The sequence below is a fragment of the Schistocerca nitens genome, chromosome 4 (assembly GCF_023898315.1).
Source record: "Schistocerca nitens isolate TAMUIC-IGC-003100 chromosome 4, iqSchNite1.1, whole genome shotgun sequence".
Classification (NCBI taxonomy): Eukaryota; Metazoa; Arthropoda; class Insecta; order Orthoptera; family Acrididae; genus Schistocerca; species Schistocerca nitens.
The window spans coordinates 171,315,147-171,337,755 of NC_064617.1; the positions used below are offsets into that span (position 1 = coordinate 171,315,147).

At 38.7% G+C, this 22,609-nt stretch overlaps 1 protein-coding gene across 7 annotated transcripts in view; it reads left to right on the top strand.

The window, feature by feature from the left end:
• LOC126253642 (cyclin-dependent kinase 12) overlaps positions 1-22,609 on the top strand; it is a 178,531-nt gene that overhangs the window by 47,552 nt on the left and 108,370 nt on the right. For 3 of the 7 annotated variants that reach the window (XM_049955141.1, XM_049955143.1, XM_049955144.1), the window contains exons 11-13: positions 4,717-5,131; positions 12,575-12,713; positions 14,881-15,099. In XM_049955141.1, the coding sequence (XP_049811098.1) occupies positions 4,717-5,131; positions 12,575-12,713; positions 14,881-15,099 (773 nt within the window). Of the gene's footprint in view, positions 1-4,716; positions 5,132-12,574; positions 12,714-14,880; positions 17,154-17,612; positions 17,657-22,609 lie in introns of those variants that run through there. The other 4 variants (XM_049955138.1, XM_049955140.1, XM_049955139.1 and 1 more) reach the window with 2 other exon arrangements.

A 22,609-nucleotide genomic window follows, 5' to 3' on the forward strand; every position in this document is an offset into this window, starting at 1 on the left:
GTCCTTGTCTCCCTCTTCTGCCCAGCATTCTGATCTGTTTCTGAAATCTTGAAAGGTCACAGTGGATTCTGTCAGGACTAAAATGATTTAAAATGTTAATGCAAACAATTTTCCAAATTGGAATGCTGTTTAACTGATTCATAAGTATGGTGTATTTATATTCAAATAAAAAAATCTCCTTTGTATGAGAAATGGAGCTAATTGTATGTGCACATCCATCTGTACCCATGTCAGTTATTGGTTGACCTCCATGATAAGGCCAAGAAAAGGCAATGTGCAATATGTCCATAAATTTTGAAATTTATTTCATGTGTTATATATGAGTGTAGGATGGACGTGTCCCTATTTATAAAGTAATGTGAAAGGAAAGACTGTGCTCTAAGAGCCAATGAACTCTGAAAAGACAGAATGAAGCTACTTTTTATTCAGCTGAATATTAATTTCATTCTGGTCTTCTTCACTAAATAACAAGATACTGAATTATGTATAAGAATGATATATGAGATACTCAGACAATGGAAACTTTAGGTAGTAAATAGATAGATTGCTACTTGTGGTAAAGATGACATGTTAAGTTGCGGACAGGCAAAATTATAAAAGACACTTACACATAAGCTTTCGGCCACAGCCTTTGTCAGAAAAAGAGAAACACACACCTTTCATTCACAAAGCAAGCACATCTCGTGCTCGCATGACCGCCCGAGCTGCCAGAGTTGGCAGTCACGTGTAAGTGTCTTTTAATTGTCCCTGTCTGCAACTTAATGTGTCATCTTTATGGTAAGCAGCAATTTTTTTTCTTACATTGTTAAATAATATATTTCGTGTTCTGAAATTATATGAACTATTTTGTATTGTAATTTAATTCATTAATGAGTACGAAAAGGTTGAAAAATCAGCCAATGAGTCATTGAGTCGAGCCTGTAAACAAGCTTATAGGTAAGTACATTGGTTGTGCTGGCAGATAGAACATATCTACAGAGCAAATTATCTTTATTTTCTTACTTCCGACAATCTCTTGCATAGTTTCCCCATCACATGTAAGAAGTTATTGTTAACAATAAAGAGATTAATATTCACAATAGGAAGCACATCCCCTCTATTTGTAAGACCGATGTTCCAGTTGTTATATACCTGTATCAAAGTCCAGTCCAGTAAAGAGCACCGAATTCTGTTGGGCTTCCCCCTCCCCACCACCCTCCAATTTTGGCCAGCTGTGAACCGTGTAGGACTTTTAGGCTTCTTTGCCTTTGTTTTTCTTTCTTCCTAGAACCTCTTCATTCTTTTCACTCCCTTTTAGTGGTTTCACATTTGTGCTATTGGCTTCGCTTCGGAATTCTTCTCATTTTGGATCATCTTTAAGTATAATACCATTTTCTTGTGCATCTCTTTTGACCTCTTTTTGTCCAGTTACAGGTGCACTTTAATGATGTGATGTTACTGAAGCAGTTTTCATCCATTCTTTCTAGGTGTCCATAAAATTTCACATTATTTCCATGATATTTTCAGTGTATTTGTAGAGCTCCTTGTTTTTCTTATTCTTCCAAGTTCCACCAGTAGTTTTCAGAGGTACGAGAATATCTTGAGAATCTTCTTCCGACCGTGCGTTTTTACTTAAAATAAGACACTCTGAAGCAGTGTCCTTATATAACTGAATTATAGTGACTGCTTTTTGTCCTTGTAGGATCCTGTTTTTTATTGTACATGTTCTGTTTCAGTTTGTAAAGCAAGTTTCTTCCTTTGCCTGCTTCTTTATCCAGTCCGTTAGTTCGGATCCATTTGCCTAAGTATTTGAAGCCCTCTGTTCGTTTGATCTTCCTGTATTGAACTTCCAAATATTCCTTCCATTGTTGTTTGTTTCATATATTCCGTTGTTTCTTAAGAGGCATTGACACCTGCTTTTACTGTGCTTTCATGCAAGATCTCCCATATTCTTTGTGCATCCTTGTGGTTTCAAACTAAATGGGCAAGACTATAACATCTCATTTCCAGATTGTTTCCTTTCTTTCCAAGGTGTACACTGAGGTGAGAAAAATCATGGGATAGTGATATGCATGTATACAGATGGTGGTAGTATCGCATACACAAGGTATAAAGGGGCAGTGCATTGGTGGAGCTCTTATTTGTACTCAGGTGATTCATGTGAAGTGGTTTCCAATGTGGATTATGACCACATGACAGAAATTAACGAACACTCTGAACACAGAATGGTAGTTGGCATGGGACATTCCATTTGAGAAATCATTAGGAAATTAAATATTCTGAGATCCACAGTGTCAAGAGTGTGCCAAGAATACCAAATTTCAGGTATTAGCTCTCACTATGAACAATGCAGTGACTAATGGCCTTCACCTAACGAAGGAGAGCAGTGGTATTTTCATAGAGTTATCAGTGCTAATAGACAAGCTTCACTGCATGAAATGACTGCAGAAATCAATGTCGGATGTATGACGAACGTATCTATTAGGACAGTGTGGCCTAATCTGACATAATGGGCTAAGGCAGCAGACAACCAATATGAGTGTCTTTGCTAACAGCACATCGCCTGCACTGTGTTTCATGGGCTCGGGACCATATCGGTTGGACCCTAGATGGCTGGATAACTGTGGTGTGGTAAGATGAGCCCTGATTTTAGTTGGTCTGATGATAGGGTTAGAGTGCGTTCCAGACCCCACAAAGCAATGGACCCAAGTTGTCATCAAGACTTTGTGCAAGCTGGTGGTGGCTCCATAATAGTGTGGGTTGTGGTCCTCTGGTCCAACTGAACCAATCATTGACTGGAAACAGTTATCTTTGGGTACTTTGAGACCATTTGCAGTCATTCATGGACTTCATGTTTCCAAATAATGATGGAATTTTTCTGGGTGACAATACGCCATCCTACCAGGCAATTGGTTTGAACAACTTTCTGGACCATTCAAGCGAATGATTTGACCATCCAGATCGCCCGACATGATTCCCGTTGAACATTTACGGGACATAATTGAGAGGTCAGCTTTTACAGAAAATCCTTCATTAGCAACATTTTTGCAATTATAGTTGGCTATATAGGTAGCCATGGCTCAGTAATTCTGCAGGATCCTTCCAGCGACTTGTTGAGTCTATGCCATATCGAGTTGCTGCACTATGCCGGACAAAAGGTGGTCAGACACAATATTAGGAGGTATCCCATGACTTTTGTCATCTTAGTGTATTCTATTTTCTCGTTGCGTGACCCTGTCTTTATTTCAAAAGGCGCAGAGATTTTTGCGAAAAATTTAACTTTTGAAATGGTGAACATCAAGGATTGTTTTACAGTTTACCTTGTTTATGTAGCAGTTCTGAATTCCTCTAAAATCATAAATAAAGTTTGCTTGTCAGTGGAATCATATGCTTTCTTGACGCTGACGAAAATCACTGTTGTATCCTGACCCTTACTTCTTATTGCTCTAGTTCTCAGAATACTCTTGAGGTTTGAATATCTGTTCCACCCATGACCAGCCTTTTCGGAAACAAGCTTGATATTCTCCAATGAAGTAATCAGGCTGTTTTTCAATTATTCTTGGCAGGATTTTGGAGGGTTGTGAAAGAAAGGAGATCCCTCATAATTGTTCATATCTGTTCAGTTGCCTTTCTCGGAGGTGGCGTGTATGAACACACATTTCCAGTCTTATGGTATCTTTTCAGTTTTCTGTATTTCTTCTTTAAGGCAGTACACCATCTGCAGTAATGTGTCCTCCAGTCTTCCACATTTCTGCCACAGTACCATCTTCATATGGTGCCTTATTACTTTTGAGCTCCTTGATTACCTGCTTGGTTTCACGAAGGCTTGATGGTGTGGATTCTGAATTATTGTTGATTGTTTCCCAAGGCTGTTCAAAGTTTAGCAGCACTTTGAGGAAATTTTGCCAAGAACTCAGTTTTATTTGCCATTGATACCTATGCTACAACCCATTTGCCTGAAATACAGACATGGAGGTCGATATCCCTGTAGCTCCACTTTGAAGAGTCTATAAAACTCACTGATGTTGCTCCTTTTGAGCGTTTGCTCCACCTTACTTTAATCACGCTTCTTCTTTTCTCCTATTACAATCTTGGCTGTTTCGTTCCTTTCATTCCTGAAGTTCAGGCACTGATGACTGCATAGTTGAGTGCCCCACAAACCAAACATCATCATTCTAGAAGTACTACTGTTTTCCGCAGTCTTGTTAAGAGTCCCACCACTTTTAGAATTTTAATATCCTTTCTGAGCTTTGTAGAAAGTGATTTTTTTATCCCTGGAGCCATCATTCCTCTTGAAGTGTTGCAGAAAAATGAAGTCTGCACAAAATTTTGATCGATACAAACTTTGTTGGACCAATACAAACTTTGTTGGACCAATACAAACTTCGTTGGACCAATACAAACCTTGTTGGATCAATACAAACTTTGTTGGATCAATACAAACTTCGTGTGGCTCTAAATTTACATGTGATACATTGTATACCCTACTACCACACATCTATACTATTTTTATGTACATTATGGTGCAAATTTGCATTTCTTGTCACATAAACAGCCATTTTGCATAATAATGTGAGTATTCTGAATTATTATAAAAATCATTGCAATTGATCAGTAAAATTGTGAAATTTGCTAAAAAAAGTATGGACTTAATATAGCATGCATTTTGTTTGATAAAGGTAACTAATGAACAGTTTGATTATAAGTTAAAACCGTTTTTGTTTCTTCCGATTGCAGTTCTTCAAAGGCGTTGAAGAAAGAAGCTGCCGTCTTTTCATCACGTGGTGTAGAAGATGCTTACAACCAGGCAGTGTTTTCTACAGCAATGGCAATGTCTGCTGCAGGGAATACATCTCCATATCTGCAGAATGTCTCAGGGCCTAATAGTCCCTTAGTTGGACGACCTATACCTCGTCTTGGTGGTGGAATTGGAGAATCCTCATTAACACCACCTCCAAATTCAAATATGGCAGCACTTGGGTGTATGTCATCTAATCACTCGGAAGGTTCTCATACTCCTCAGGCAATTGATGACCACCCCAGTATGGAAACAATGTCCCTTCAAAAACAGCTGTCAGTGCTGTCACATGCATTGGTTAATAAACTGCCAGTACATGTTGGGCAGCTGTTGTCTCTCCATGCAGAGAAAGAGGTAAGTTCAGAGCATTTTTTATGCCAATTTGCAGTAATCTTTTACTATAAGTAATTTTTTGACATAAGTGCAGAATGGTTTGTTACAGCCTGTTGCATCTAGCAAAATAAGGAAGTGATATTTTCTGTGTTGAAACCTGCAGCCATTTGTAGTTATTGTTTCTGGGTACTCCTATTCTTGTAAACTCACCACTCTGAAAAAAGTGCAGTTAGATGTCACTATTTTGCTGCGGACTGTGCTTCTAGTGGCACATTAAGGTACACAATATTGGCAGTAAGTTATAATGGCGTGTTTGCAAGATATTAAAGTCTCCTGCGGCTAGTGAGTCCCCATATCTGTTCCCAATTGAACATGTGTGGAACCAGCCCAGACGTCAACTCCCTCGCGATACCACTAAGATATCAAGGACTAGTTAACAATTATGGGCCAGCTTGACTCAGGATATGATAAATCAATTTTATGACACCCTTCCCAACCGAATTAGTGCATGCACCCAGGCCAGAGGGAATGCAGCATCATACTGATGAATGGGTTCATACTGCCAAGCTGTCAGTTTGACTTCATTTTGTAATCATTGCAATGACACCGCTCCCCCTCTCAGCTTGTGAAATCTTGTTTCATTTTCTGCTCCCCTTCTGGGTGCCTCACCTTTTTTTGTCAGGCAGTAGATGTCACAATAGAACACACAGTTACCTGGCTGTTTTCACAGTAACTTGGCTGTTATCACAGTAATTATCCTATGCAGTATCCAGGAAACAAACAGTTTTCTGCAAAATCTGCCACTACTTCATCAGGTTTTAGATTTTCTTTCAATACTATCAGGTATTTAGAAAGTGATATTCGGGCACAAAATGATTGCCTGGAAAATACACAATTCTTTCTGGAAATTTTTCAACAAAATCTTCACTTAACAGTTGCTGTACATTTAGTATAGCTTGATCAGTGCTTCCCTCAGGATATGCATCCCCATACACTGAAGAAACATATGTTTCTATTTTTGCCTTTCTCTCTCTCTCTCTCTCTCTCTCTCTCTGTGTGTGTGTGTGTGTGTGTGTGTGTGTGTGTGTAGTGCAGCATGCAGTCTTTTGAGTCTCTACTGCAGGCTGTGCAATCCACAAACAGATTTGTGCTTTCCTTGGGCAATATTAGCAGATAGCATCAATTTTATATTTCTGTGAGCAATGCACACACAAACTGAATGCATTCCAGCAGAACGAATAGTGAGACAACATTTTGTTTTTAAGTCACAAATAAGTAAATCTGATCTCTGCATCAAACTTGATATGTGCAACAAACAGTTACTTTAAATTGAGCAAGAATAATCTCTTCTGCTTTTTAATTTTTTTGGCATCAATTCTTAAAGGTACACAATTCTTCATGCCAGGCCAAAGTTAGTAAAAAAACTGATTGTGCTGTTTTTTATTTCCTGAGAAAAAGCACTGCCTGTCTTATCCTTTGGTATTGACTGAAACAATCTGCCCACTCACCATTGTTATCACTTGATTCATTTTACATGTTGCGTAGGTTTCTGAATCTCATACACTCACTTTCTTAACCTTCAGTGGTGACGCCCAAAACACGTTAAGCATTAACTTTTCTGTATCAGCATTCATTTTGACATCTTCATCTTCCTTGTCAGATGAAGATGATTGTGAAACATGCACCAACTTTATGTTCAGTTTTTTGTGACACAGTGTGCAAAAATTTAAGCTAAAGGCAACAGTATCGGAAAACTTATCAGCTGCAGTGGTTTTCCAGCCTCAAACCTTATTGAACGTGTGTGGTAATTGTGGTCTTCAATCCGAAAACTCGATTGACTGGTTTGCCGCACTTCTCGTTGCTACTCTGTTCATTGCAATTCTTCGAATAACTAATGCAAGTTACGTTGTACGGAATTTGCTTCCTGTATTCATCTCTTGGTGTCCCTCTACAGTTTATAGGTTCAATACTTCGTTCCAATAATAAATTGGCGATCCCTTGCTGTCTCAGAATGTGTCGAATCAACTGATCCCTGCTTCTAGTCAGATTTTGCCTCAAATTTGTCTCCCCCCCAATTCAGTTGAGCACCTCCTGATTCCAGAATGAGATTTTCACTCTGCAGCGGAGTGTGCGCTGATATGAAACTTCCTGGCAGATTAAAATGGGCGTGAGTCGTGCTTCGGTAGCTCAGATGGTAGAGCACTTGCCCGCTAAAGGCAAAGGTCCCGAGTTCACGTCTCGGTCGGGCACATAGTTTTAATCTGCCAGGAAGTTTCACCTCCTGATTAGTTATGTAATCTACCATTTAGTTGTCAGCATTCTTCTGTAGCACGACATTTCAAAAGCTTCTGTTTTTGTTTTGTATCAACTATGTATTGTCCATGTTTGTCTTTCACACATGGCTGCACTCTGCCAAATACTTTCAGAAAAGCCTTCCTAACACTTAAATCTATTATTGATGTCAACAAATTTCTTTTCTTCAGAAAAGCTTTTCTTGCCATTGCCACTCTATACATTTTGTGTATCCTCTCTACTTCAGCCATTATCAGTTTTTTGCTGCCTGGATAACAAAACTCGTCCACTCCTTTAAGTCTCTCATTCCCCAATCTAACTCCCTCAGCATCACCTGATTTAATTCGATTGCTTTCCAGCTTTGCTTTTGCTGATGTTCATCTGATGTGCTCCTCTCAGGACACCTTCCATTCCATTCAACTGATCTTCCAAGTCCCCTGCTGGATGTGGCAGAATTACATTGTCATCAGCAAGCCTTAAAGTTTTTATTTCTTTTCCTTGAACTTTAATTCCTACTCCAAATTTTTCTATGGCTTCTCAATGTACAGATTGAATAACTTCAGTGATAGGCTACAACCCTGTCTCATACCCTTCTCAAACAGTTTCCATTTCATGTCCCTTGACTGACATCTGGTTTCTCTATATACAAGTTGCAAATAGCCTTTTGTCCCCCCCCCCCCCCCCCCCCCCTCCTAGGACCTACTTCCATCCAGGTGCATCTGATCTAGTGCGGACTTCAGATTGAGCATGTAACATAGTGCAGACTGAAAATGGAGCAGCTAAGTGCCTAACACCATCCAGGCACAAACACTGGACCTGATCCACAAAAGGACCGTTCTCAGATCATCTGAATAAGACATTGAGTCACTCTGTTGAAATATCATGTGAGAATGACGAGTCCAACTGGTGGAATACTTGATTATTCAACATGTCACCTCAAGTAATGCATATCAAGAAATACATTCTGTAAATGTTGGAATCTACATACCGTATTTTAACAAAACCTGAGGTGAGAAGGAGAGAGCAATTCAGTATTACAGTCTGAGTGCTTGACTGTGGGCACAGATTAGTAAGGCTGGACAGACAATTCACACTTAAGTTGTCAGAGTGCTAGTCTCTAGCCTATGCGATCATACTGTTTTGGTCAAGTGCTGATGATTGGGTGGCAAAATGGCTTGTATACGCCTTGAATGTGTGTAATAGGTAGGGACTAGAAAATGTGGTATCTATTTTTTGCTAAGTACGCTTCTATTTCTGAAGAAATTTGCATTTACTTTTTGTTTGTAAATGATTAGATGCACAAATTTCAAAGGTTGTCATGCTACATGAGTGAAGACAAACAATGCCTTAGTTCGTTGAATCTGACTTTTAAAAAAAATGTTGATTGGGAACTTTTATACTGGAATGTTTGCTTTTGCGAAAACTTTCACCTTTTTCTTCCGAAATGGCATTTGGTTTCTTCACTTGGCTGTATTTAAGCTTAAAAAAATGATTGTTCTATTGAAAAGCAGCAGCATTTTCCCCACCCTTCAGTGTAGAAGTAGAACCGAATGTACGGTAACTCTTAGTCGAAAAACCTTGCAGATTTTGTTTTCAGTTGCTATAGTGCAGATTGTGAGCAATATAGGCTGTAGTGGCAGAGGGCCCCGAGCATAAACTAACTATTAATTTTGACTGCCAGAGGGGAGATGAGTGGTGCGTGGAAACAAGCCCCACTTCCCTCTTTCAGGGCAGCAGCTTACATCAGAACTGATGTGTTGTCATAGGGATTACCGATCTCTTCTGTCGTCGTAAGGATCACAGTCGAAATCCATGATGGACTAGGATTAGTCGCTTCACATATTTCGGAATAAGAGAAGAAAAGAATGTGTGACAAACAACACAAAGCTATTGGGAATGGCTACTGCGCGATAGCTTTTTGAGATTAGCAGAGTATGGTTAACGACGTAGTTCAGGCCTGATCACTAGCGGTATTCGATGCAAACACAGTTCAAAACATCCTCCACCTAATTTGTCATGTTAAAACTGCCCGCCTTATATCATCTTTTGAGCTTTAGTTAGCAAACAAATGTATGTATTTCTTAGTTAGAAAATTCTAGGTCCCATGGCTGATTAGTTGTCTCTTAAATAAATCATGCAGTCACTCACAATTGGCATGACAATAGATCATTGAGCACATTGGGTTGCCTATACTACTTGTACCTTTCCACAGCCGATATGATGGGTGCCTGTGCAACATGAGGCTGCGTTGGATCTGCTTTTTATATAATGTGTAGAAGTTCAAGAAGAAATCTTAATTTAAATTCCTTAAATGAAACACACCAGTGACAGCCAGTGATTTAACCACTTTTAAAGTAAATTGTTCCCCTAAATCTCAGAATGCATTGGAGTCTTTCCATTGCCATCAACATCCTTTTCACCTTGGAGGCTATTAGTGACAATGTATATGATTGTTTGGGGTATGAGGGTTGCAAGCTGAAGACTGATGCTGTTAACTCGTAGTGTATACTTGTTGAAAGGAAAGTTAAAGCAGGGTGGAACTCGTAGGTAGTGTGTATCTTGTGGCGCACCAAATAAAATTAAGAGTGCTCATGCACAACAGACCTACTGTGAAGTGTCGAACGATAATGTTGATGAGATACAACGTTTTAACCTACCATCCAGTGGCGGAGCAAAAGGGGAAGGGGGAGGGGTTAAGGAGGTCTATCATCCCTTGGGTGTCACTTGCAGAAGGGTACCAAATGATCTCCACAAGATTTTTTCAGAAAATATGTTGTTATTAGAGTAAATTCTGTAAATTATATCACAGTTATGTGTTTCTGGAGAGGGCACAGTAAAGAGTGTTGTACACGAGGTGCTGTGTGAGTATGGCAGTAAAGTGTTGTGCCCCGGGCACCAATTTTTTTTTTTTGGGGGGGGGGGGGGCAGTTATGTTTGTTACACCGTTGGTGCCATCCTTTCAGGCAAATGACACTTTGCCACAGAGATTCTGTAATTTCGTTGTTATTGATGAGACCAAGCTTCCAGACATTGTGATTTGAGTTGATAGTCTGGACTCATTAACACTTTGTGACCTTTACCTTTTGTTGTGTCCATGATGTGAAATCCCTAGCATTTTCAGTCTTTCATTATCATAATTATGTTTGCAAAAATATAAACATATTGGGGGAAAATTCTTCTTCGAAATAAAAGCAAAATCAATAATATTTGTTCTAAGTACTGCGAACAGACTTCATTTAAATTTGGCTGAAAATTTCAAATTTAGAAAGCCTATGCAAGAACTTAATTGCTACATTGTCAGGTAAAAGTATAACTTCCAAGAATATAAATGTATGTTTTGTTCATTTTTCAGCTTTTTAATTGCCTGTTTAGTTGAATAATGCTAACTACATATAATGAAAGGTATTCTACCCTCTGCTGAGAGGCTGAGGCTACTGGAAAGACACAAGAAAGATCCATATATGCTAGGTTTTCGAAAATAATTGTATGTATAAATATTAAAAACTATTAATTCGGTATGAGAGGGCAGTAAAAGACTGACAAATGTGATGTATACCAAATACAAGTAGAATCTAAAACTTTGAAGAAAAAAAAAAAAAAAGAAAAGAAAAGCCTGGCAGTGGGAATGATCAGAGTGTAGGATAGTTGTAATATTGTTTGGGTCCTAAGTTTTAAAGAGTCACTCTGCCAATAGAGGAAGAACAGCAATTTCTGCTCATCACATCACAGAAATTGAATGGGAATTGAAGAAATGCTCCAGCTACCAATACTTTTCAAGGGTAGTCATTGAACAAAATACCCTAATTTTGTTTTCAGAAGGGAAATCTGGTGTTGCAAGAGAGTGAAGTTTGTAATAGTGATTTCTAATGGACCGCTTCTTAAAGAAACCACACGAGTGAGCACCATTGGGCTTCAATATATATGTATAAAGAATATTGCTGGCATGAGCTGATCCCTTACTTGCCCAATATGATAAAAAGCTATTGGTACAAAGATACAGGAATTTGTACAAAAGTTGGTGGGTAGTACTTCATACGTGGAAATTATTCTTGAGAAATATGTTGGAAGGAGTGAGATTTATTCTGAAATATTTTCTGCTTTTAGCTTTCACTTCATTGTACAGGGTGCAGTAAATAAAAGTGGCCTGGAGAACAGTTGCAGGGTACAAGGAAACATAGCAGAGGAAAGGAAAAACAGCACCAACCTGACTATAGCAGATTTTGAAAGAGGCCATCATTCATCTCTTGGCACTTTTGTGCCCTCGTCAGCAGGCGGATTCAAGCTGGAGTGCTGCAATTGCTGCAGTCTCATCCGAAATGTTCTGGTGCAGCTCTTGAAGACAATGAGGATTGTTGAGATATACCTTAGATGTGCGGGCTCCCCACATACACTAATCAACACTTATCAGGTGACCTGAGTGGTCAGCTAGAGCTGCAACGAGAGTAACCTCTGTTAACAAATCTCTTGAGCGTGAAGATTGTGTTAATGTTCTCCAGGGTTTGTCTAGTTATATGGGCAGTTGCCCCATCCTCTTGGAAATAACAGGGTATGGTTATATGCATACATTCACACACAATAATATCCATTCACTGGGCCACTTTTATTTGCCCTATCCTGGATATAGGGGGACAAGTTCGTGACAAAATTTCAGAGAAATTTAGAGAACATCATGTCACATAAGGTACACAAATAGAAATTCAAGGATATTAACAACAAATAAAATAGCGGGCAGTTAATCACAGGCAGGTTGTGTGTGTGTGTGTGGGGGGGGGGGGGAGGTGGTATTTAAAATGATTTAGGGCAACCACTGGAAATTTGAAGGTGAAGCGAGTACGTGCATCATTATCAGCAAGCAAGGCAAAACAGTACAGCCCCTACTTCTCTGTTACGTCAGCGTTAAGATAATATGTGTAAAAAGGAGACATATCTAAACTGATTGTCAGTGGAAGCAATGAGTAACACCAGCAGTTTTATGTGCCCAAATTGTTGCCTTAGGTAATACAATTTTTTTCCCAAATGGCCTTTCTGTTAGCGAGGTATTAAAGTTCCATCGCATATTCTTCAAAACACACATAATTGCATTATAATTTGTACTTTTGATTCGTAAAAATGTAGCAGTTGTTTTAGAAAGAAAAATTTGTAACCGTTTGACTGATAATATGTACTTTGCAGTCTGATCCACAGTCACAACAGCTGATCCAGAAACTTCACATGGAGCTGAGGGGAGCTGTTGGTGGTAAATACAATAGTCAAGCGTTCCAGATCAGTTCTATGAGGCTGGATCCAAAACAGCTAATATTTAATCCACCAGGTAAGTGCATATATTCTGCTGGTGTAAGCATTCATAAAACTGATCAAATATAGCATCACAAAAGATGATATAAACATACTTTGGATTTACTCTGAAGAGCCAGAACATTATGGCCACTGAGCAACTATCGATTTAAACACGTCCAGGTGATAGCAGCATCACCTGGTGTGGAATGACTGTTAGTCAGACACACACGTAATGCGTGTAATATCAGTGAGCATGCTGTCCATGTGTAGAATGGAGGCGGCACACAATCTATCTGTTTGACTGAGGGCAGATTGCGATGGCCCAGTCGCACGAATGTCGGCTGTTCTAGGAGTGCTGCAGTGAATGTCTTCAAAACATGGAAGAACCAAGGTGAAACCATGTTCTGACATTGTGGGGTTGCACGGCCAACTTTTCTTTACAGATGTCGGACATCATAGGCGAGGCAGACTGGTAGAACAGGACACGTGGTGAACTGTGGTGGAAGTAACATCAGACTTTAATGCTGGGCAGAATACAAGTGTGTCAGAATACACAGTGCACCGAACACTCCTAACAATGGGCCTCCACAGCTGACAAGTCTTTCATGTTCCAATGTTAATACCACGACTTTGCCAACTAGGACTGAAATGGGCACGTGACCATCAGCACTGGATGTTGGCGCAGTGGCAGTGTGTTGCATGGTCTTATGAATCCTGATACCTTCTTCAATGCACCGATGGGAGGGCGCGAATCCGTCTTGTTCCAGGGGAACAGCTCCTTGACATGTGTACTGCGGCACAGGGACAAGCTGGTGGTGGCTCCTTTATGCTTTGGGACAATTCACGTGGGCGTCCATGGGTCCAGTAGAGCTCGCACAAGGCATAATGAAGGCCAAGGAGTATTGTACACTGGTTGGAGACTACGTACACCGCTTCATGACGATCATGTTTCCTGATGGCAGTGGCATTTTTCAGCTAGATAATGCACCCTGTTACAAGGCTATAATTGTGATGGAGTGGTTCGAGGAACACAGTGGTGAGTTCCAATTGTTTTGCTGGTCCCCCAACTCGCCAGATCTGAATCCGAACGAACACATCTGGGATATCATTGCACATGGAATTACAGCTCGTCACCCCCCCCCCCCTTTTTCCCTAAAATTTACGGGAATTAGGTGACTTGCATGTGCAGATGTGGTGCCAACTCCCTCCAGTGACCTACCAAGGCCTCATTGCTTCCATGCCACGACACGTTGCTGCTGTTATCTGTGCCAAAGGTGGACATACCGGCTATTAGGTAAGTGGTTATAATGTTCTGGCTGACAAGTGTAGATTTCATTTTGTGGTATACGTTCAGAGTTAGTTCTGTAGTATGCTTTATTAGGTGAGATATTAGGAAAGTAAAAAGATATTTTAGAAGTACACTTCAGTGTAAAGTATTTTAATTGAGACAAATATTTTTGGTCCATAACAAATTACTTATTGAAATTTTTTACTTAGTTAAACTTCCTATCTCGCATGCAGTTACTGCTGCAAAAATTTTGTTGGTCATAATAGTTAGAGATATATGGCACACACAAATTTGACTGTTCTGTAACAGTTTGTGACTTGTCAGATAAACAATGTTACATCCACGGCATCTTTCTTTAAATATGGAAACTACTTCCTTCGTTGTTCTTGTTTGCACATTAAGTATCTTATTTGATGTGGATTTTTTCCCCTCTGCATACAACTTTCAGAAGAATGATATTATTGTAGATTTGGCCTACCATGACTGGGAATATTAATTAACACATACAAATAATATTAATCAGTCACTGTTCGTATTTTTCATGTGTTCGAGATACCTAACTTAGTGTTAATTTGTAATGGTTCTGCAGCACCCCACGAAGCCGCAAAGCGTGTTTTGAAGGAAATATGAACATACTGAATTATTTATTTATTGGAAGAGTGCCATTCGATATATACCAGGAAGATAAAATTTTGGGTTTAGCAAATCCAATTTTCTCTTTTTAAGCTGTTCTTAAGAAATTTGTTAGCCCATTGTAAGAAATATGTTGTAATCGGAAGGGGAGGGGGGAAGAGTTTACTTTCAACTGTAGTTTCACTTTTGCCAGCATGTACTTCTGATTCAAAATGTCTACTATGCACAAGAAAGGAAACAGTCACATTTTTGTGTTCCAAGATTTTTTCTTCTTTTCCAGGTGGAAACTTGTGGTCAGTGGGTGGAAAGGCAGACGGCAGTTTCGATGCACATGCTGTGTATGCTGGTGATAACGCTGTTAGTAGTGGCAGTCGGAATTGGGGTGGTGTGACACCCCTTGCTACTGAAGGTGTCCGCACTGCATTAGCAACTTTGTTTAGTCGTCATGGGTTGTCAGGTGCTGCTGGAATACTCATGAAATCTATGGCCAAGGACTCAGGTACAGTACCCCCTCAGTCTCGAACATTTCATCCAGGTTTTAGTGAGTCAGAACAGGGTCATCCCATCGCTACAACGTACAGTGCAGATATAAGTGGTGATACAGGAAACCTTCATACAGACAGTTTGCGAAATGTGGGTTCAAATGTTCCTGGGAGAGGTAGAAGTCGTGGAGGTAGGGGTATGTATCGTGGTGGGCCCAGAGGGTCAGTAATTCGTAGCCCTCAAGACTCCCACACTCCTGTATTTACAACGCCGCCGCCACCTTTACACAGGCCTCCTCTGCCCTGGGGTACAGGACGAGGAGCACCTTTCCCTTGGAGAGGACCACATCCAGGAAGATAGTATCGGAGAAATTCCCGAGTGGTTCTTGGGGTAAAAGCTCGGACATATCAGGTTTTCTGTACTTGAAATGTGTGGAATTCACTGACATAGAAGATATTACATAGCTATTTTTATCAGATGGTGATGCTAATGCTCATTTTTCATTAATTCCTTGGTGCTATCAGTATTTTATGTGGAGTCTCTGACTTCCCTTTTGTATTGCAGGAATGTGTGGTATGTAGCACATTGTCTGGTTAAGATTTGCCATAATTCAGTTTCATTAATATTATTCTTACCCATCACAGAAACGTAGAATGGTAATCATACCCTGGAAACAAAGGCTGTGTTTGTTAGTGTACTAGTACAAATATGATTTGTAGTTTTCATCAGATGTGTAATGTCTCATCTTCCAGTCACCATTCACAACACTGAAGGTGTGGCTTCATAGAATACATTGGAAAGCTTATTAAAACCCAGAACTTACATTGTGATAAACAGTGTCACATCATTGAAATGTATATTTTGTGATTATTGTTCAAATATAATGAATTGATTCGTAGAGCAGTTGGCATTGCTAATATTTTTGTTCCATTTTGATCATCACTTGTGTCGCCGTGCCTTACTTTTTCTTTATGATTTTAAATCATGAAAGTGACATGTTATCACACTTGCCCTTCAGTTGCTCGAAGGCTAGCATTACTCCTGAATATGATAAGTGTACTTAGTTTCCGCTATATAACATGCATCTTTATTTATGGCCGATGTTTGATCTTTTATTATAATTTCTTGTTTACATTGAATTGTCTCAGCTTTTCTTGGGTACAGGAAGTAGCAGTGAGTACTTCTTCCTCTGTCATATTTTTTAGTAGTCTGTTCAAAAAAACAGAGGGAGAGCTATGCTGCAATACACTTTCTATGTTAGCTGGAAAGTTCATATTTGTTTTATTGTTATTTTCATAATGGTAATGGAGTTTGTGCTAAGCATTCTCTGTAGCGAACTGAATGTTTTATATGGTTGTGGCCACATACAATAGTCCAGTCCCTGCCTTTGGTGGTCTACAAATGACGATTGATGTAGTTGAGGTTCATGATACTGAATCATGTAAGTTAAAAATATTGCTCTTTCAGATCTGTCAAACAGTCTTTGGATACATATTGTTTGGCAACAAGAGCATTATTCTTATTTGTCTACCAAAGATGAACTGTTGTGTTGATTCACTATATAGCGTGTATACAAGATGCTGATGTGTAAATATATTGTCAGGTGATTATACATCTGATATTTGTCAGCAGATTGTGGACTTAATCTGGTAACAACAGATTTGTACAGTGTACACATTAAGAAAGTTGTTTAATATTATATGTTATATGTTTCTCTTCCTTTTATACCTTTTTTAATGATATGCTTAATTTTTTAAGCAAATCATAGATGTAAAGTGTATATATCATATTGAATGTGACAGTAAGTCATAAATGCATTCCAGTTAAAATTTTGAGAAATGCTGTTTGTGCCTTGTGCAACATTTTTGAGAAATATTCGAATACTGGATATAAGTGAGCGATAAAAATAAACTATTATTTATTTCATCAAGGCTCAGTAAATGTTGCCTTGTTGCTTTGTAATATAAAATTTAATAAATAAATACAATTTAATGTTCTGTATAGTACAAATCCAATGTTGTTATTTGTATAGTAGGCATAGCAGTGTTTTTGTTGAATTTACTGCATGTTTGTGTTGCCCTGTAAACCCTGTTCCTTGTTAATAAAGGTTTCATTTCCATTTTTAAACATGTTTTGTCAGTGCGTATGCTTGATTAGTTTTTATAGAGAAGAAAAGAGAGTCTGATTAATGTGGCCATTTTGATATTTGCCAAAAATGGAAAGGAAATCTAATTATCATTGTTAGGCTACTGTGATTTTGATTTTAAACTTGAGTGGTGGTGATGTAAGAGGTCAATGGTGTCATTGATGTGTTTTTCGTAAGTACTGAAGAATCAGTAGTTATTGACTACCACTGGCAAACAGCATTGCTTGCGCTCCCCCCTCCTCCTTGCAAAAACATTGTCCTAAGTTTTTAAACTCCCCCCCCCCCCTCGAAAAATAAATAAATAAATAAATAAATTGAGTGAATGTCCATAATGTGTGCTGCAGAATTCCTGCTTTCTCATAAAAAACTTTATTATATTTCAGATTTCTTCAACAGTAGGGATGGCATTTGATTGTGTAATATGCAGGCGTGAGCTTGGGAATGTAGTGTGTATCTCAGTTACATAAATGATGATGTAATATATTAAACAAGTAACACAGTTCTTTACATTGTGTATGAAATGAATAGGATTCTATTTTATCCACAGGAAAATAATTTGATTGGTCAGTTGTTGATAAACTATATCAAATCTCAACAGTGATTTTATAATGTATACATGGTACTGTATTTATTTGTTTTTTAAGTGTGGAGAAGAAATATTTGTTTGTTTTTTTAACAAACAACTTTTCCATCAAACCATTCATACTTTGCGTATAGTTAGTAATTGTTTCTCTGTCAGCAGTACTTGTGCTGTTCATCTTCTGTCACTGACATTTCATTCTAAAACTAGGAGAAAGTATTATGCACCTGCGGAATAAAATTAAACCATGAAAGGAAGGTTTGTAAATCGCGTAATGTTTCACTTAATCATAACTCTATTACCAACAGGAACATAATGTTTGAATAACTTAGCTCATAACTGTGTTGGTACCAGATACAATCCAAGCATAGTGCAAAATTTTCACTAGCAGTGCTAGCCATGGTACAATTGGATGCCCTTCTTGCGCACTTTTCTTCAAATGTAGGCAGTTTTTCGTATATTGTGATCATGCAGTAATTTTTCAAAAATCATTGCCATTTGCATTTTTTAAAATTGTTTGTGCATTTCTGCTTTTGTAGTTACGTTCAGAAGATGGTGGGAGGGCCTCACCTTGCAAAAAGTTTTGTTTGAACAACTTCAGTTTTATCGGTAATGGGGGAAACGGCTTGAGTGGGGATGAGTGTGTCAGTTTTACACAGAGCAAGTCTTATTTCAATATATGGATGGCCATGATGACTCATCATTTTTATTCAAGTGATGAGTACACATCGAGAATTATGAAAGGCAACTTCTTGGTGGATTGGTGTTTTGTAGACATGAATTACATCCCATTTATTGACAAATTTATGTCAGTAATTCACACACAATAATTTTTGTGTGTCCCAATGTTTGATGTCAAAAATGATGTGGGCATTTTTCAGTGAATTACTTGCAGCAATAGCGATTTCAAAATATGACGGTGGAACTGATCACATTTTGTTACTTGCTTTGAGTTAGTGTGTAGATTTCAAGTACACTGCTGACTAGAAAAAAGGCAGTATCCAGAGAATTTGGTCAGTTGTCAATGGGAGATATGTACATGGGAGATATGTACATGATTTAGATTACAATCCTTTGCGACAGGTAGAATGGCCACCAGAGTGCGTTACTGTTGTTATCAGGTGTGTTATGATACGTAAAGGGAGTGAACATCGATAGATAGTGAGTGCCGCTGTGAAAGATATGAATATGCCATGTACTCATTGGAGACCTTCAGTGAGGACGAGTGTGTCAATTTTACAGAGAGAAGTTCTTTCTTCAAAATATTGGTTGGCCATGATGGCTCATCCTTTTTATTAAAGTGAAAACTGAGCAGAGTTGGAAAGGTGTCTCATCGTAGGTATCTGTTTGGCCAGCTGATTGAAATGTGCAATATCCAGATTTATGGAGCATTCTGAAGTGACAGTGACCCAATGTAGGACTGCATGGGAACGTTGTAACACTCATACTGCTTGTCGACCACGTCTAACCACCACAAGTGAGGTTTGTTATATTTTGCATCAAGCAATTTTGCAATGGTCTCCCTACAACATTCTCTGTTGTCCCACATCATTGGTTGGAGACTAGCAGCAGCCGAGCTAGTGAATTCCATCCATGTATAGGCTGCCGTTAACATCACAATAGAAACAACAGCATTTGGAATGGTACCAGAACTGGAAAGCATGAACTGCTTATGGATGGCATAGCATTGTGTTCAGTGATGAATCATGTTTCTGTACTACCCCAGATGTCCATTATTGACAAGTGCAGTGATGATGTGGGGTGTAGTCCCATTCTTCCAATGTCTCGGAGAGGCACACTAGGGTTACTCCTGGCATCATGGTGTGGGGAGCTGTTGGGTATGACTTAAGGTCAAGGCCGGTAGGACAGCACAGTAGCGTATCACAGACATTATGCTTCCTGATGGATTACCTGTCATGTGACAGCATTGTAGTGTCATTTTTCAACAAGGCGATGTTCATCCACATGTTGCACCTGTGTCTATGAATTTTCTGCATGATGTTGATTTACTCTTGTGGTCATGAGATCCCTAGATGTGTTCCAGAAAGAACATGTGTGGGACCAGATCAGACACCAACTCTGCCCCAGTATCAATACATGATTCAGGATATCAAGATTCAGTTATAACAGTTGTAGTCCAGCTTTCCTCAGGAGAATATACAATGGTTTATGACACTCTTCCTGCATTTGGGCCAGAGGCGGTGGAGCCAGTTTCTTTGTAAATTTGACTCAGTGTTGTAATCATGAAGTGTCATTTGGTTTCCTCCTCTCCTTCTGGATACTTTCTGACCCCCCCCCCCCTCCCATACACTCCCTCCCAAGGCAGTGTATGATGATGACTTCTAAGTACATGTACACTAAATATTTTTCAATATAAATGAAACTGCATTTTTTCGATTCATTTCACTCTGTTTGCTCTCTGAAATTATGTTTTTAATTATATGCACTTCAGAAGTTGCTGTGGCATAATATGTTAGCAGCAGGTTGTAACATAATGAAGTTCTTACGAAAAAATAATTTCTGCTGTGTAAAGGTTGTAGATCTGATGTCTTCACAGCCAAGGTAATGCTATAGTAATTTTGAATTGGAAACATTGTCGAGGCATAGTAAGAAAGAAATCTATACAACAATAATTGAGGCTGCCATTACCATATTACCAAAGGCTATATGCAATAGCAAGTCAACACTTGCATCCAAAGGGTGCTGACTAATTTTCAGATCCTGAAGAATTTTACAAACAAGATTATAAAAACGAAGATTGGTAGAATTTGTCAGGTTAGCAACAGAGATGTAAGAAACTGAGAATGAAGTAAACGTGACCGAAAGATGACGACAAGAACCCCCACCCCACCCCTCTCTCTCTCTCTCTCTCTCTCTCTCTCTCTCTCTCTCTCTCACACACACACACACACACACACACACACACACACACGTTCACTTTCTTGGATTCCTCTGTGTTAGACGTCGCAGCCCAGCAAGAAAAGTGATGCTGGTTGAAAAACCACATATTTAGTTTGTCACTGAAAAATGTGTGTTTAAGTCTCACAGTGTGCACAAAAAATGTGATAGAATTTACTTCCAACAATACTTATCTGAAATTCAAAGGGAGCTTGCATTATTTCAGTATAAGTTTCATAGAATTAATTCTTTAAATCGAGTGTTCTCTGTACTGAAATTTTGAATTGTGTCACTGTTCTTGCTGGGCTATGGTATAATGTTTTATTCTTTTGGATCTCATTGTTTCGTGGTTTTTATTTAGTAACTTCTGGACTTGATATTTCGCCTCTGACTCTGGATACTGGACAGTTGTGACCGAATATTGTGAAGTTTCCTTTCCTCCATCTCCTAATCCTTAAACCTGTTGATTTATATTCCTTGTGTATGACAGTGATGTTCTTCATTTTAGTAAATTATGTGTGTAAGAGTTTGATGTAAAAGTTCAACTGACATGCACACCAAGCAAGTAAAGCAATGGCTTAGCTTTTATACTCCATCTTTGTGTAAAAGTTCAGCTGACCTATCATGAATTTTAATGCTTTATAATACTCAAAGTGGAGGCTAAAACAAGATGTGAGAAGTGCAACACAGGTGAATGAGACATGTGAAGGGTATCATGAATTTTATCACTTAACAACACTCAAGATGGGAGATAAAACAAGATGTGAGAAATGCAGTACGGGTAAATGAGACATGAGAAGGGTAGCTAAAACAGAAAATATCAAAAGTCTCAGCTAAGCCTTTATGATTCTCCATGAGCCATATTTCCATCTCCTCACAGATGTGGTTGTCCTCATGTCATTTATAGTATTGTCATAGCACTCTTGAGGTACGGGCACTAACTGAATTCTAGTGGATTCTTTCACTTATCTCAAAATGAAAAATCACAAACCATAAACCTGGAAGAGTAAGAGGGCCAAGTCAATGACACACAAATGTCATTTCTGCTGTTGTATGGTTGTGCAACGAGTAAGATCGATTGTATGAATATTTAGATTTAACACGTTGATGTGATAATGAAAAATGTGGGGTGTAATACAAACATTAGTTTGAGAAAAGACACCTACTCTATATGGGCATTCCAATCTGAGCTGCCAGAGATGATGGTGTGTGTGATGTCTCCTTGCTTGTGTGAATGAATGTGTGGATGTTTTCTTTTCTGAAGAAGGCTTTGGCTGAAAACTAAATTTTAACAGTCTATTCATTATATCTGTCTGTAACTCAAAGTGTCATCTTTACAGTGAGTAGCAATCTATCCTTTTCCTTATACTGTTGATATTCCAACCTGGAGTTTCCATTATTCAAATACTGTTCAACTACTGTATAGTAGATCTACTGATGGGGCTGTAATGTTTGCCTCCTTGTTTATGTGCCTATGTATTATTCTATGCTTCTTCTATATTGAATATGTCTGTGATGAGCACCATCAAATTCTATCCATAGCTTTTAAGTCTTAGTTTAAAACTTTGGACTCTTTGTGATGGTTTTGTCTATAATATCTTTTGTAAGTATTATTTGATAATTCTGCTTGGTTTGCTGTTTGAGTGTATGAGAGATCAAACTTCTTGATTAATTCTGTGAAGAACTAAAAAGTGATTCCCATTTTAGTGATTTTACTGTATCTCATATTTTTAATTGTTACTACAAAATTCTGGAATGTGTTTGCCGTTTCTCCTACTGGGATAAATAGTCTTTCATCTCAGTTTATTTCTTCACTACAGTCATCCTTTTCTAATGAGCGACAGTGTACTATGTTTTACATGTGCACATCTCTTTGACTTTCCTCCCTTTCCCTCAGCTGTA